The 14,377-nt window shown below is 42.2% G+C and overlaps 2 protein-coding genes across 5 annotated transcripts; one reads left to right on the top strand and one right to left on the bottom strand.

Moving 5' to 3' along the window:
* Positions 1 to 173: 173 nt before the first annotated feature.
* On the top strand, positions 174 to 8,111 carry gpr19 (G protein-coupled receptor 19). Of its 2 annotated transcripts, none has more exons than XM_046873922.1 (2): positions 174 to 1,409; positions 6,273 to 8,111. In XM_046873922.1, the coding sequence occupies exon 2, from the start codon at positions 6,297 to 6,299 to the stop codon at positions 7,554 to 7,556; it is 1,260 nt and encodes a 419-aa protein (XP_046729878.1). In that variant the 5' UTR covers positions 174 to 1,409; positions 6,273 to 6,296; the 3' UTR covers positions 7,557 to 8,111. The 2 variants fall into 2 exon arrangements, with proteins under 2 accessions (XP_046729878.1, XP_046729877.1); XM_046873921.1 differs by having other exon boundaries at positions 176 to 1,414.
* Positions 8,112 to 8,298: 187 nt separating this feature from the next.
* Positions 8,299 to 13,184, bottom strand: crebl2 (cAMP responsive element binding protein-like 2). Of its 3 annotated transcripts, XR_006928581.1 has the most exons (4): positions 12,835 to 13,184; positions 11,397 to 11,594; positions 9,265 to 11,085; positions 8,299 to 8,442 (listed from the first exon to the last, which is right to left on the bottom strand). XR_006928581.1 is itself a non-coding variant. In XM_046873923.1 (3 exons), the coding sequence occupies exons 1-3, from the start codon at positions 12,847 to 12,849 to the stop codon at positions 10,924 to 10,926; spliced, it is 375 nt and encodes a 124-aa protein (XP_046729879.1). In that variant the 5' UTR covers positions 12,850 to 13,184; the 3' UTR covers positions 8,703 to 10,923. The 3 variants fall into 3 exon arrangements, 2 of the variants coding, with proteins under 2 accessions (XP_046729879.1, XP_046729880.1); XM_046873923.1 differs by lacking the exon at positions 8,299 to 8,442 and having other exon boundaries at positions 8,703 to 11,085; XM_046873924.1 differs by lacking the exons at positions 8,299 to 8,442; positions 12,835 to 13,184 and adding an exon at positions 12,646 to 12,826 and having other exon boundaries at positions 8,703 to 11,085.
* Between the last annotated feature and the right edge of the window lie 1,193 nt (positions 13,185 to 14,377).

Raw genomic sequence — 14,377 nt, 5'->3', positions numbered from 1 at the left:
TAATCTCATGAATGACCATCACAACCATCACCATTTGAACATGTTTTGGTGACCTCCTCTTTCTTTTATACACTTTATCTACAACATATACTAAAAAGTGTGTGTGTGTGTGTTCACCATCACAACATCCGATTCTACATTGACACAATACTGAGTAGTGGTTTTGGGGATCAGTGATCATTCAGGTACAAGATATTTAGCAAGATCAGACTCTAATGTTGAGAATGTGAGGAGGTCTGGCCGTGTTCCAGTTTCATCTCAAAGCTGTTCACGAGGGGTTGAGAAGTTCTTGTTTGCAGGAGTTCTTCCACTGGACCGCACATCAACAACGACGTCTTCACGGAGCTCGCTTGGACTATCGTCTTGCTGGAAACAATTTGGGAATCTTCATATGGTGGCCATACTTTGTAGGAGCAGTTTCATTTGCTCTTCTAAGATGTTCCACTAGACTTGTGGAGATTTTTCTGTGTGGTTGAGGAGACCTGGGGTGCAGTCGGCATGAAAAATTCATCTCAAAGGTGTTCAGTAAGGTTTAGAGCTCTATTGCAAACCACTCAACATCTTTCTCTCTCATACCTTCAGGGACTTTTTGCACAAATTATCAAAAAGGTTCTCCAAGTTCGAGTGAAGGAACATTTCATGCAAAGACATCTCTCCAAGTTTGTGGGACCAGTTTGGTAAATTCTTCAGACAGAAACCAACAACCAGCAGTGAAATTAAACAATTGACCACAAAATGATGTTACAGTTTTCCATTCAACCCAATTCAACTTTTAATTAGAAACAATAAACCCATTACACATGCTAAAGGTTTCTGGAGGTGGTGGTGGTGGTGTTTAGAAGGGAGAAGAAATTTAGAAAGAAAAAGATCTCACAGACACACGTGGGAGCATCATGCTAGATATTTGTGAACATTTGAGTTATTTGATTTGCAATTGTTTTGGGGTTTTTTTTACTTCATCACAGCCATGATGTCTGAGGCGAACACAGGCTGGGTTGCATGGTGAAATCGTGAATCCGTCATTTAGCTGCACGTACACACACACACACACGCACGCACGCACGCAGGCAGGCAGGCGCGCACACACACATACACACACACACACACACACGAACAGTCGTGTCCCCCAAATTTGGCGACAGACAGCGCGAGCGTGTTGGAGGAACCGCTAAAACGACCTCCAGACCTCCTCGGGTTCTGATGAAGGATTGCTATTTTTTGCTGTAAAAGAAGAGACGAAGGAGAGAAGCTGCAGGATCTGGTTGCTGCATGAAGAACAATGAGATGGAGTCGGGCGGTTTCTTGGATCACGAGAGGTTTTTGAGGATGCTGCGCGAGCGCGGAGAAAACGGGCAAGACGCAGGGATGTGTCACATCGACCAGCAGAGAAAACACGCTCTTTCCACGAGGTGAGGTATGTAAACATAACGTGTGTGTGTGTGTGTGTGTGTTTTATTTTTTTGTGTTTGTGTGTTCAATGGAAGGAAGGAAGAGGGGAAACGAGCGCGCGCTGTTTCCCCTATTGAACCTGCAAGAAATGCTGTTGACAAAATCTCATAAATGACCATCACAACCTTCATAAACATCACCCATCTCAAGACTATAAGAACCATCATAAACATCACCCATCTCATGACCATCATAAACATCACCAATCTCATGACCATCATAAACATCACCAATCTCATGACCATCACAACCATCATAAACATCACCCATCTCAAGACTATAAGAACCATCATAAACATCACCCTTCTCATACCCACCACAACCTTCATAAACATCACCAATCTCATGACCATCATAAACATCACCCATCTCATAACCACCACAACCTTCATAAACATCACCAATCTCATGACCATCACAACCATCATAAACATCACCCATCTCAAGACCATCATAAACATCACCAATCTCATGACCATCATGACCATCACAACCATCATAAACATCACCCATCTCAAGACCATCAGAACCATCATAAATATCACCCATCTCATAACCATCACAACCTTCATAAACATCACCAATCTCATGACCATCACAACCATCATAAACATCACCCATCTCAAGACCATCATAAACATCATCAATCTCATGACCATCATGACCATCACAACCATCATAAACATCACCCATCTCAAGACCATCAGAACCATCATAAACATCACCCATCTCATAACCACCACAACCTTCATAAACATCACCAATCTCATGACCATCACAACCATCATAAACATCACCCATCTCAAGACCATCATAAACATCACCAATCTCATGACCATCATGACCATCACAACCATCATAAACATCACCCATCTCAAGACCATCAGAACCATCATAAACATCACCCATCTCATAACCATCACAACCATCATAAACGTCACCAATCTCATGAATGACCATCACAACCATCATAAACATCACTAATCTCATGACCATCACAACCATCATAAACATCACCAATCTCACAACCATCACAACCATCATAACCATCACCAACCTCACAACCATCACAACCATCACCAACCTCATGACCATCACAACCATCATAAACATCACCAACCTCATGACCATTACAACCATCATAAACATCACCAACCTCATGACCATCACAACCATCATAAACATCACCCGTCTCACTAATGACAATCACAATGACGACTACAAAGACCATCACAACCAATCTTCACCAATCTTAATGATGACCATCACAACCATCACCAATCCCATGACCATCACAAACATCCTAAACATCACCAATCACAGTAATGACCAACACCAACATCACCAATCTCATGAATGACCATTACAACAATCACAACCATCATAAACATCACACATCTAATAAATGAGCATCATCACAAAGACCACGGCAAACATCACCAATCTCATGAACGGCGATCACAATGACCACCACAAATATCACACCCATAAAAAAAAAAAATCAAACATCTCACTAAAGACCATCACAACCATCGGAAACATCACAATCTGATTAATGACCATCACAGTCCTCACTAGTCTCTGAAGAACATCTCAATAACTATTACATTTCCACAGTGAACAATAAACAGTGACCACGTGTTTCTCCCTCCATCCCTGGTAGCTGATTGGACAGAACGTATTCACAAGATTATTATGAAACCTGATTCTAGTCATTTTTACTCGGTCGCTGCTTTGCATTGATCTTTTCTTTTACACCTGGTGTCTGATCCAAGTCATGACCACGAAACCGAACGCCACACAGCCTGAGTTGGATCAGAAATGGCGGCCATGTCGCTCTGGCTGCTTTTGATTTGGTCTGTTGCCGGGGGAATGGACGACAGCGATTACGGGGAAGGAGGCCGCTGGGGTAAACAGAGTGCTGAGATAAGTGCAGGGCTGCAGGGAAACGAGCAGCGCGTCTCTGGGAGCCGCCGTTTATTACACATTCCCTCGACGCACTTAATGAATAACGAGAGTGAAGGTCAGGTGTAGTGTTTGTACAGCGAAGCGCTTGCGGTCGTGCTCGGTTTCTTTTTCTGGGACGCTCTTTGTCTAGGTCCGGAGCTGCGTTCAGAACACGAGTGTAGAAGTTAGATAAATAAATCAATATATTTTTATATATTGTATATATATATATATATATATAAGCCAATCAGAACATGAATCTGGATCTGACGTGTAGTAACCTCCTATATATTTATATATATATACACACACACACACACACACACACACACACACATATATATATATAGTATCTCACGAAAGTGAGTCTACCCTCAGTGATAACAGCTGTACGTCATGTACCCATGCAAAGCCACACGTCCTATTCATCACGTTCACATTTTCGTCTGCTTGACATTGGCATTGTGTGCTTTGAGTCCAATTCTCTCATACTGACCACTGGATGTTCAACATGGCACCTCATCATGTACTCCCTGCTGAGGAGAACTGAGGAAATTGTGTCTACAAGCCTGGTGGTGGCAGCATCATGGTCTGGGGCTGCATGAGTGCTGCTGGTACTGGGGAACTGCAGTTCATTGAGGGAAACATGGATTCCAACATGTACTGTGACATCCTGAAGCAGAACATGATGCCCTCAATTCAGTTTTCCAACATCATAACGACCCCAAACTCACCACCAGGATGACAACTGCCTTGCTGAAGGTGAAGGTGAAGGTGATGGAGTGGCCAAGTATATCCCCAAACCCAAACCCTGTTAAACACCTGTAGGGATCCTCAAGCAGAAGGTGGAGATTCTGCATGTGTGTAACATCCAGCAGCTCCGTGATGTCATTATGGAGGAGTGGAAGAGGATCCCAGCAACAATCTGTGCAGCTCTGGTAAATTCCACACCCAGGAGGATTGAGGCAGCGCTGAAGAACAGTGGTGTTCACACTTTTGTGGGTGCAGCAGTACACAAAATTCATGGTTCGGTACCTACCTCAGTTTTTAAGTCACGGTTTGGTTAAATTTCGGGTCTAATTTTCGAGTCCTTAAATAATATTTTATAAAAACACTTTATTATATGTATTAAATCGATCAATTCAATTGGCACAAATTAAATTGATTCATTAAACGTAAATAAATAAAAAAATTGTATTAAAAAGTGTACATTTTTAAGTCCTCATTTGGGTAATACAGGTGTGTGTGTGTTTTACATTTAATATTTCATTTTCTAAAGATATGATAATTTATTTACTCCCGCGATATGAGCGAGAGAAAGATTTTACACCGCACTACAAATCGTATTTCCAGTGACACTAACTTCGTATATATAGACAGGCCTTGTGGGAGCCCCCCCAACTTTTCTTACATGACATTTTCTAGCTTTGCTTAACTAAAACACACAAGCCACGGTTATTCCCTCGATTCCGGACCGCTTAGCGACGAACAGTACAGACCAAAAGTTTGGACACACCTTCTCATTCAAAGAGTTTTCTTTATTTTCATGACTATGAAAATTGTAGAGTCACACCGAAGGCATCAAGGGCTATTTAACCAAGAAGGAGAGTGATGGGGTGCTGCGCCAAATGACCTGGCCTCCACAGTCACCGGACCAGAACCCAATCGAGATGGTTTAGGGGTGAGCTGGACCGCAGAGTGAAGGCAAAAGGGCCAACAAGTGCCAAGCATCTCCCGGGGAACTCCTTCAAGACTGTTGGAAGACCATTTCAGGTGACTACCGCTTGAAGCTCATCAAGAGAATGCCAAGAGTGTGCAAAGCAGTAATCAAAGCAAAAGGTGGCTACTTTGAAGAACCTAGAATATGAAATTTTTCAGTTGTTTCACACTTTTTTGTTATGTATATAATTCCATATATAATTCCACGTGTTAATTCATAGTTTTGATGCCTTCAGTGTGAATCTACCATTTTCATAGTCATGAAAATAAAGTAAACTCTTTGAATGAGAAGGTGTGTTCAAACTTTTGGTCTGTACTGTATGTACGCACATTATAGTGTGATTTGTGAAAAGGAACCTGAAAGCCAAAATGTTGAGGAGAAAGGATTAGGGGCCTTGCTTAAGGGCCCCAAAAGTGCCAGTTTGGCGATACTAGGACTACGAATTCACCGTTAGATTCTTTTCTGCTGTATTTTTTGAAAATTTGCTTTCATTTGTCCACAAAGGTGCTGATGTAGGGTGAGGTGAGGAGGCGTGTTCTGATTAATATGATTCCTAGGTTTGAGGTCAGACCTCAAGATCTTCCATGCCAAACTGTGGAAACCAGATCTTCAAGGAGCCGAGTTAGTGCACAAGGACATCGTCATGCTGGAACAGATTCGGGTCTCATAATGACTGTACAGCTTAATTAAACGAGATCTCCTTGTGCACCTGTTCCCCAAAGCGCGCTGACGAGCCGCGGCTGTGATTAGCTGACGAAGGAACATCTTAATGAACTACACTGCAAATGGCTCACATTGTCCTGGTGGATCTGCGGCTTGTTTCCAGGACAAAACCCTCTCAGTGGGACGCGAGCGATTGTTATTGAAAACGGATTTATCCTGCCAACACAAAGGGACGCCGACGTACCGCCGCTCCGGATCCTATCGCCATGGAAACCTATTTTGTCACGTCATCCTGGTATCATAACGCTAACGTGAACATGACCTCAGCAGTGGAGGAGCTGTAATGAATGTATATCCGGTGTTGAAGACGAGGACGAGTTTCCTTTGAAGTTAATGTTGTGATGCATCGATAAAAATAAAAAAAAGATACCAGACTGCTGCTTTAAACATATAAAATATATTGAAACGTCTTTCCTCTGTTGTTGTGTTACAGGTCCGACCTACCACAGCTACAGCGATGGTGTACGCTCTGCCAATGGACGCCGCAAAGCCGTCTCTGCACACGACCCTCCTCACGTACCTGATGCCGAACAATTCGCAGAGGGACAATGTGTCGACTCCGGCTGCCGGTTCCCCAACGCCCGTTTGCGACCTGGAAACTTCCTCGAACAGCACCCAAGTGTCCTATGAGCTCAGTCCAGCAGAAGTGACCGTCCTGGGGCTGATCTTTGGCGTCTTTTGGCTGGTCTCGGTTCTTGGGAACGCTTTGGTGTGTCTTGTGATACACCGCAGCCGGAGAACTCAGTCCACCACCAATTACTTTGTGGTGTCCATGGCCTGTGCTGATTTGCTGCTGAGTCTCGGTTGTGCTCCATTCGTCCTGCTCCAGGTCTCGTCCGGGTATTGGCCCCTGAGCACGGCGGCCTGCAAGGCAGTGCGCTACATCCAGCACCTGTGCCCCGGCGTGCAGGTCTACGTCCTGCTTTCCATCTGCGTGGATCGCTTCTACACGATCGTATATCCACTCAGCTTTAAAGTGTCTCGGGAGAAGGCCAAACGCATGATCCTGGCGTCCTGGCTCTTCGACGCCGCTTTCGTCTCGCCGTGCCTCTTTTTCTATGGATCGTCATCGTCAATCACGCAAAGACACTGCGAATTTTTCCTCCTGGGATCGTGGGATGGTCTGGCCTACGCCCTGGTTCACCTCCTGTTTGGGTTCCTGGTTCCAGCACTTCTCATCTTGTCATTCTACCAGAGGGTCGTGCGGTACATTTGGCGCATCAGCGCGGACGGACGCACGGTGCGCAGGACTATGAACATTGTGCCCAGGACGAAAGTGAAAACCATCAAGATGTTTCTGATGCTAAACACTGTGTTCCTCCTCACGTGGATGCCTTTTTACGTAGCGCAGCTTTGGCATCCCGACGTCTCCGCCGGCCCCAGCAGGCAGGGGGCGCTCTTTTTCGTGGCCATCGCGTGGATGTCGTTCAGCTCCACCGCCTCAAAGCCGACGCTCTATTCGGTCTACAACGCCAATTTCCGGCGAGGAATGAGAGAGACGTTCTGCATGTCATCCATGAAGTGCTACCGGAGCAACGCGTACACCATCACGGCTAGTTCACGCATAGCCAAGAAGAATTACGTTGGTGTTGTGGATTTGTCGGTTCCGCCGAAAACTCTGATCAAAGATTCCGTGTACGACACGTTCGACCGGGAAGCAAAAGAGAAAAAACTTGCATGGCCTATAAGTGTCAACCCTCCCAACACATTCGTATAGAGTCGCGACACGTTGACACGTTCGACGCGTTTCATCCAAATGTACTCGAAGGTGCTCAGGTGCTGATTTTTCTAGAGCACACCTGGCATCGAAAACTGAAAGCGCTACACCTTTTATTGTCGTTTTATTAAGCAGGATATTACGAAAAGCAAAAACTGACAGCAGCCAGGTGAGGAGGAGCTTGTGAGAAGAACCTCACGAGGAACGCTTTTTGTGTCATTTGTCTGTAGTATGTTCCGTAGCGTTAAATCTGTTGTTTCTTGTGATCCTAAATGTCGAGACACTAAAGGTCAGAAGATACGTGTCGAGACAAACCCAGTGCCGTGACTCTTATCTATACTTGTGTCCACGTGTCTAGATTTGCCCAATGGGTCTATGTGTGGACTTTCATCTACAGCGCTGTCGATCTCAACGTCTTACCACTGTGATGATGTCTTCGTCCATTACCATACTGAGTTCCTTTCTGTAGGAAACATGTCCCTGGTCCAGAAAACGTCTTAAACCGTGTTGCATTAAACAATGACGAGCAGAAAATAAAAAAATATTTAAAAACGAGTTGCTTTGATTTCTGCTTCAGGGGTCGTCTATAATCATCCATAATGTCCTTTTACATTCATAATAAACGAGGTGGGACATTTCCAACATGAGACACATGAGGGATTCTCCGGTTCAACGTCTGCCCGAAAACAAAACGAGCGTAGACATAAAAACGTTAAAAGTAATGGGACACTTTTTTGCCAGACATGTGCTTTTTTTGTTTACTTTTAACACAAACTTTGAGGTACACAATTGCATAGGTCTTTGGGTGGAAGATCTTGAGTTGAACAGAGAGTACTGAACCTAAACACTTAGGAGTACTGAACCTAAACAGTTAGGAGTACTGAACCTAAACAGATCTCCTCACCTCACCTACAGCAGTAGCTTTACTTACAGTTTCTTATGTCTAAATCAGCACAATTCTCCACATGAGCATCTTATAGCACATACGGTCAGGTGTCCACAAACTTTTGGCCAAAGAGTGTACATTATTCTGTAAAGTAAAAAAATGAAAGCAATATTTTACGCTATGCATTTGCACATCTTTATTATATTTATATATATATATATATATATATATATATATATATATATATATATATATATATATATATTTTTTTTTACATAAACAAATATTTAACTTTTGCTACAGTTTCTATACATACTTTATGCAGAAATATAAAAATATCCATATATTTCTGTGCAAAATAAAGACGTTGGAAACAGACAGGCAGAAAACAGAGGACAAACACGGACGTGTCGCTGTTTCCACGCCGTGTTCTCCGTCCCGTCGTGTGGCTTCGTCTCCGTCGTAATTCGGGATTATTTTACCTAACGTGTGTTTATTAATGTGTCTGATCCGATCCGATCCAATCTGCTCAAAGAGTTTTTCAGGTTTTTATTACAATCTAATTCTTTCTGTCGGTGCCCCGTCCGATCTGAGAACACACGAATCGGAAAATACGTCGGAGGAAAATGTAACGGGTTGAAAAATTACGCAGAATGAGAGCTTATTCTGAGACGCTACAAATACAATCATATTAATGCAGAGTGTGATAGAGAGAGAGAGAAAGAGAGAAAGAGTACTGAACCTAAACAAAAAGTACTGAACAGAGAGTACTGAACCTAAACACTTAGGAGTACTGAACCTAAACAGTTAGGAGTACTGAACAGAGAGTACTGAACCTAAACAGTCAGGAGTACTGAACATAGAGTACTGAACAGAGAGTCCTGAACATAAACAGTTAGGAGTACTGAACCTATACAGAAAATACTGAACATAGAGTACTGAACCTTGATAGCGAGTACTGAACCTAAATTATCAGTAGTACTGAACCTATATAGTGAGATCTGAACATTTGAGTACTGAACCTTAATAGCGAGTACTGAACATAAAGTACTGAACCTAAACAGAGATTACTGAACCTAAATTATCAGGAGTAATGAACCTAAATTTAAAGTACTGAACATGAATAGAGAGTACTGAACCTAACAGTCAGGAGTACTGAACCTAAATTATCAGGAGTCCTGAACTTAAACAGAAAGTACTGAACATTTGAGTATTGAACCTAAACAGAGAGTACTGAACCTTGATAGCGAGTACTGAACCTAAATTATGAGTAGTACTGAACCTATATAGCAAGTACTGAACATTTGAGTATTGAACCTAAACAGAGAGTACTGAACCTTGATAGCGAGTACTGAACATAAAGTACTGAACCTAAACAAAGATTACTGAACCTAAATTATCAGGAGTACTGAACCTAAATTTAAAGTACTGAACATGAATAGAGAGTACTGAACCTAAACAGAGAGTACTGAACCTAAACAGAAAGTACTGAACATAGAGTACTGAACCTAAATGATCAGGAGTCCTGAACCTAAACAGTGAGTACTGAACCTAAATAAAAGAGTACTGAACCTAAACACTCAGGAGTACATAACAAAAATGATCAGGAGTACTGAACCTAAACAATCTAAAGTACTAAACCAAATAAAGAGAACTGGACCTAAATAAAGTACTGAATCTAAATAATCAGGAGTACTGAAAGAAAAGAGAGTATTGAACCTTAAGTGTCAAAAATATTCCATCAAAAAAATATCAAGAATACTGAATAATGTAAATAATCAGAAGTACTGAAATAGTTAGGAGTACTGAATCTTAATAAAGTACTGAACTCAGAGAGAGAGAGCGAGAGAGTGAGAGAGAGAGGTGTTAATGTGAGTGTAATACAGTCAGAGCGTATACGATAGAGACGATCGCTAAATAAATGGAGCATCACAGCAAGCAGGAAAAAGTGCTTTACGTCGCATTAAGAAATAAATACGCGTGAAACGAACAAAAAGATCCGTTCAACTCGAAATCAACAGGATCCAGGAGCTTCGACTCAGTGCTACGAGATTCGCTAACATTCTTTAAAGTGCTTAGAACATAATGGCCACGCCCAGTGCGTACGTCAGGGCCTCACATGTCCTTTTCCATTTCTTGCACGATTCGTTTTCAGACTTTCTGAAATCGGCAAGAATTCCTCCTCTCGCTTCGTCCTGGATGGGAATGAACGGAAATGGTGCCAAAGGTTTACAACAATACTGTGAGATTTATGGTTCTTCCTTACACCAGTTTCCTCCCTTAACACCCCCCACCCCCCCAAAACAAATGTGAAAAAAAAATATATAACCCCACGACCCTCTGTGTGTCCTCTATGTGACCACTGCACTGTTCCTTCCTCCTTCATATACACCAGTAGCTCTACTCCCGAAGTCCCTCTGCATCCCTGGAGAAAGCTGGACGTTCCTTACAGTGAAGAGGAAGCGTCTGGAACATTGAGATCTAAGTGGATTTGCTCTGGAGGCCAGACGAGTTGTATTTCGTGTTTTTGGCCGGTTTGGTGGCACTGCTGCTTTGTGAGCCTTTCTGATCATCTCCTGTCAGGAGAGCTTTGATTTCCGACGGGATTTTTCCTTGGTCCATGGCGATGCACCACTGCTTGTACTGGAAAAACACACACACACACACACACACAAGACAGAGAATAAATATTTACATTTTGTGTGAATAACTTTTGGCCACATAGTGCAGGTGTACATGGTTGGGAACAGGGGTGGACCCCCTTGTTCATGCAAAACATGAGGAACCCCTAGATCATGAAGAATGTGATGAACACCATGATCACCTAAAATATGAGGAACCCCTTGATCACGTAGATCGTGAGGAACCCCTTGATCGTGGAGAACATGCAGAACCTATAGATCGTGGTGAACAGAGAAGGAACCCATTGATCAGAAAAAACCTGAGGAACCCACCATCTCTAATTCTTCTCTCAAGGCACAAATGGCTCTCTCTTTGCTGGACACCAGCTCCTCCAGGTACTGGTAGCGCAGCTTCTTCCGGGCTCGGCATTCCCGCGCGCTCTGCCTGCTGCGCTCCAGCTTGGCCTTCAGGTCGATCTTAGCAGGCTTTCGGCCGCGTTTCCCCGGCTTCTTCACCTTTCCACTGACCATCTGTTGAGAGAAGGTGGAGTGAAGGTGATGTTTAGCTACATCGTATAGAATGAAGGTCTGGTGGTGGTCAGGGTGGTGGTGTAGCAGGGGAAGAAAACACTCTGGTGGAATGGAACATCACACCATATAAACAAATTGAATCAAAACTACAGCGTTAATACCACCACAAGATACTACAATCAGAACTACAGGTCGAACGATATTGGATTTTACAGATCCTGATAGATTCGATTGTGTTCGCCGATAATCGATTAATCAATCGATTAAACAAAAAAAAATGTAATAAGTACTGAATCATGATAAAAGTTGCTAAATATGAATTTATGAATTGATATAGTAATATAATTAATGAATTGTAAATAAATAAATAACAGCGCTCTCCGTGCAGCGCGCAGTCTCCGTGTAAAAACAAACCGCATGTAGTGTCAGTGATTCGCCTCTAGAGGCCGCTCTTGTAATGACAGCGGACTGGAACCTGGAAAAACTACTGGAATGGATTTTTGCCGATAACCAATAGTTCCAGCGATGAACTATCAGTGGCGATTTATTGTCAAAACGGATTAATTGGTCGACCTTTATTAATTATGATGATAATAATATGAATAATATATTCAGAAATAATATATATGTAATATAAACGTTTACGTCATTTGGTCAACACCCCCTTATCCAGAACGGCTTCACAAAGTGCCCCAGATTCTCCATCAATAAACATATTCTGGTTCTGGTTCTAAAGCTTCTGCTGGATGAGAATGTAGAAACTTTTATAGAAACCTGGTAGAAGCTTATAGAAGGCCAAGAAGTTTAAGAACCTTAGCATTGGCAGGTGTTTAGACGGGGTTTGATGACTGCTGTTCGGACATCGAGGGAAAGTTTGTTCCACCACCTCGGTGCCAGAAGCAAAGAAGAAGAACCTGGAAGCATGTCTTGCTTGTACCAGGAGAGAATCTTATTAACCTGGAATCTCCTCACCACCACCCTCACCCAGGAACATTGACCTGGTATCTTCTCATACTCACCCAGAAGTAACCTGGTCTCTCCTCATCCTTACCTAGGAACATTGACCTGGTATCTCCTCATCCTCACCCAGGAATAACCTCGTATCTCCTCACTCTCACCCAGCAGTAACCTGGTATCTCCTCACCCAGGAACATTGACCTGGTATCTCCTCATCCTCACTCACGAATAACCTGGTATCTCCTCACCCTCACCCAGGAACATTGACCTGGTATCTGCTCACCTTGCTCTCGTCCATCTTGGACCTGCTCTCGGAGATCTGAGAAGCGTTAGCTTGTTTAGCCGAGCCGCTGAGATCCTGGTGAAGATTACGGCTCACTCGGTTTGCTTTGTTCGGTGTAATCGGATTCCCACGACAATAAATCCGATTTTAACTAGAAAACTTTAACAAAAATCCGCCTTAAAACATTCACACGGAGAAAAAAAACAGAAAAAAACCCGAGAGTCGCTAATGTTTTTAGCATCGTTTCCGCCCCTTCGGAAGCGCACACGGACACACCCACTCCGCCGCGAGGCATGCTGGAAATTAGAGTTTTACACCAGAGCTCGAGTCAGGAACAAGAAATAAATAAAAAATAAAATATTTCTCATTTGAAAAAGTGTAGTTATGTGTTGTGTAGTTATGTGTTGTGTAATATAGTGTAATGATGTGTAGTATTGTGTTCTTCTTTGAGGAAGTGCAGTGTAGTATTGTGTAGTTATATGTTGTGTAATATAGTGTAATGATGTATAGTGTTGTGTAGTGTTGTGTTCTCCTTTGAGGAAGTTTAGTGTATATTGTGTAGTTATGCGTTGTGTAATATAGTGTAATGATGTGTAATGTTGTGTAGTGTGTTCTCCTTTGAGGAAGTGTAGTGTAGTAATGTGTAGTTATGTGTTGTGAAATATATTGTAATAATGTGGAGTGTTGTGTTCTCCTTTGAGGAAGTGTAGTATAGTATTGTGCAGTTATGTGTTGTGTAATTAGGTGTAATTATGTCTAGTATTGTGTAGTGTTGTGTAGTGTTGTGTTCTCATTTGAGGAAGTGTAGTGTAGTATTGTGCAGTTATGTGTTGTGTAATATAGTGTAATGATGTGTACTGTTGTGTTCTACTTTGAGGAAGTGTAGTGTAGTATTGTGTAGTTATGTGTTGTGTAATATAGTTTAATGATGTATAGTTTTGTGCAGTTATGTGTTGTGTAATATAGTGTATTCATGTGTAGTGTTGTAGTGTTGTGTAGTGTTGTGTTCTCCTTTGAGGAAGTGTAGTGTAGAATTGTGCAGTTATGTGTTGTGTAATATAGTGTAATGATGTATAGTGTTGTAGTGTTGTGTAGTGTTGTGTTTTTATTTAAGAAAGTGTTGTGTAGTATTGTGCAGTTGTGTTGTGTAATATAGTATAATGATGTGTAGTGTTGTGTAGTGTCGTGTTCTTCTTTGAGGAAGTGTAGTGTAGTATTGTGCAGTTATGTGTTATGTAATATAGTGTAATGATGTGTAGTGTTGTGCAGTGTTGTGTTCTTCTTTGAGGAAGAATGTTGCAGTTATGTGTTGTGTAATGATGTATAGTGTTGTGTAGTGCTGTGTTCTCCTTTGAGGAAGTGTATTATAGAATTGTGCAGTTATGTGTTGTGTAATATAGTGTAATGATGTATAGTGTTGTGTAGTTATGTGTTGTGTAATATAGATTAGATTAGATTAGATTAGATTCAACTTTATTTTCATTACACATGTACATGTACAAGGCAACGAAATGCAGTTTGGGTCTAACCAGAGTGCAATAAC

This window comes from Silurus meridionalis, chromosome 18 (assembly GCF_014805685.1).
Source record: "Silurus meridionalis isolate SWU-2019-XX chromosome 18, ASM1480568v1, whole genome shotgun sequence".
Classification (NCBI taxonomy): domain Eukaryota; kingdom Metazoa; phylum Chordata; class Actinopteri; order Siluriformes; family Siluridae; genus Silurus; species Silurus meridionalis.
Note: the sequence above shows the minus strand (reverse complement) of the source record. Positions and strands in the feature narration are given on the sequence as shown.

Coding starts and splice junctions, on each gene's coding strand:
- gpr19 (XM_046873922.1), top strand. CDS start 6,297: ATGGTGTACGCTCTGCCAATGGACGCCGCAAAGCCGTCTCTGCACACG.
- crebl2 (XM_046873923.1), bottom strand. Junction 11,086..11,396: donor TGAGAGAAGAATTAGAGATG/GTGGGTTCCTCA, acceptor GTGTTTTTCCAG/TACAAGCAGTGGTGCATCGC.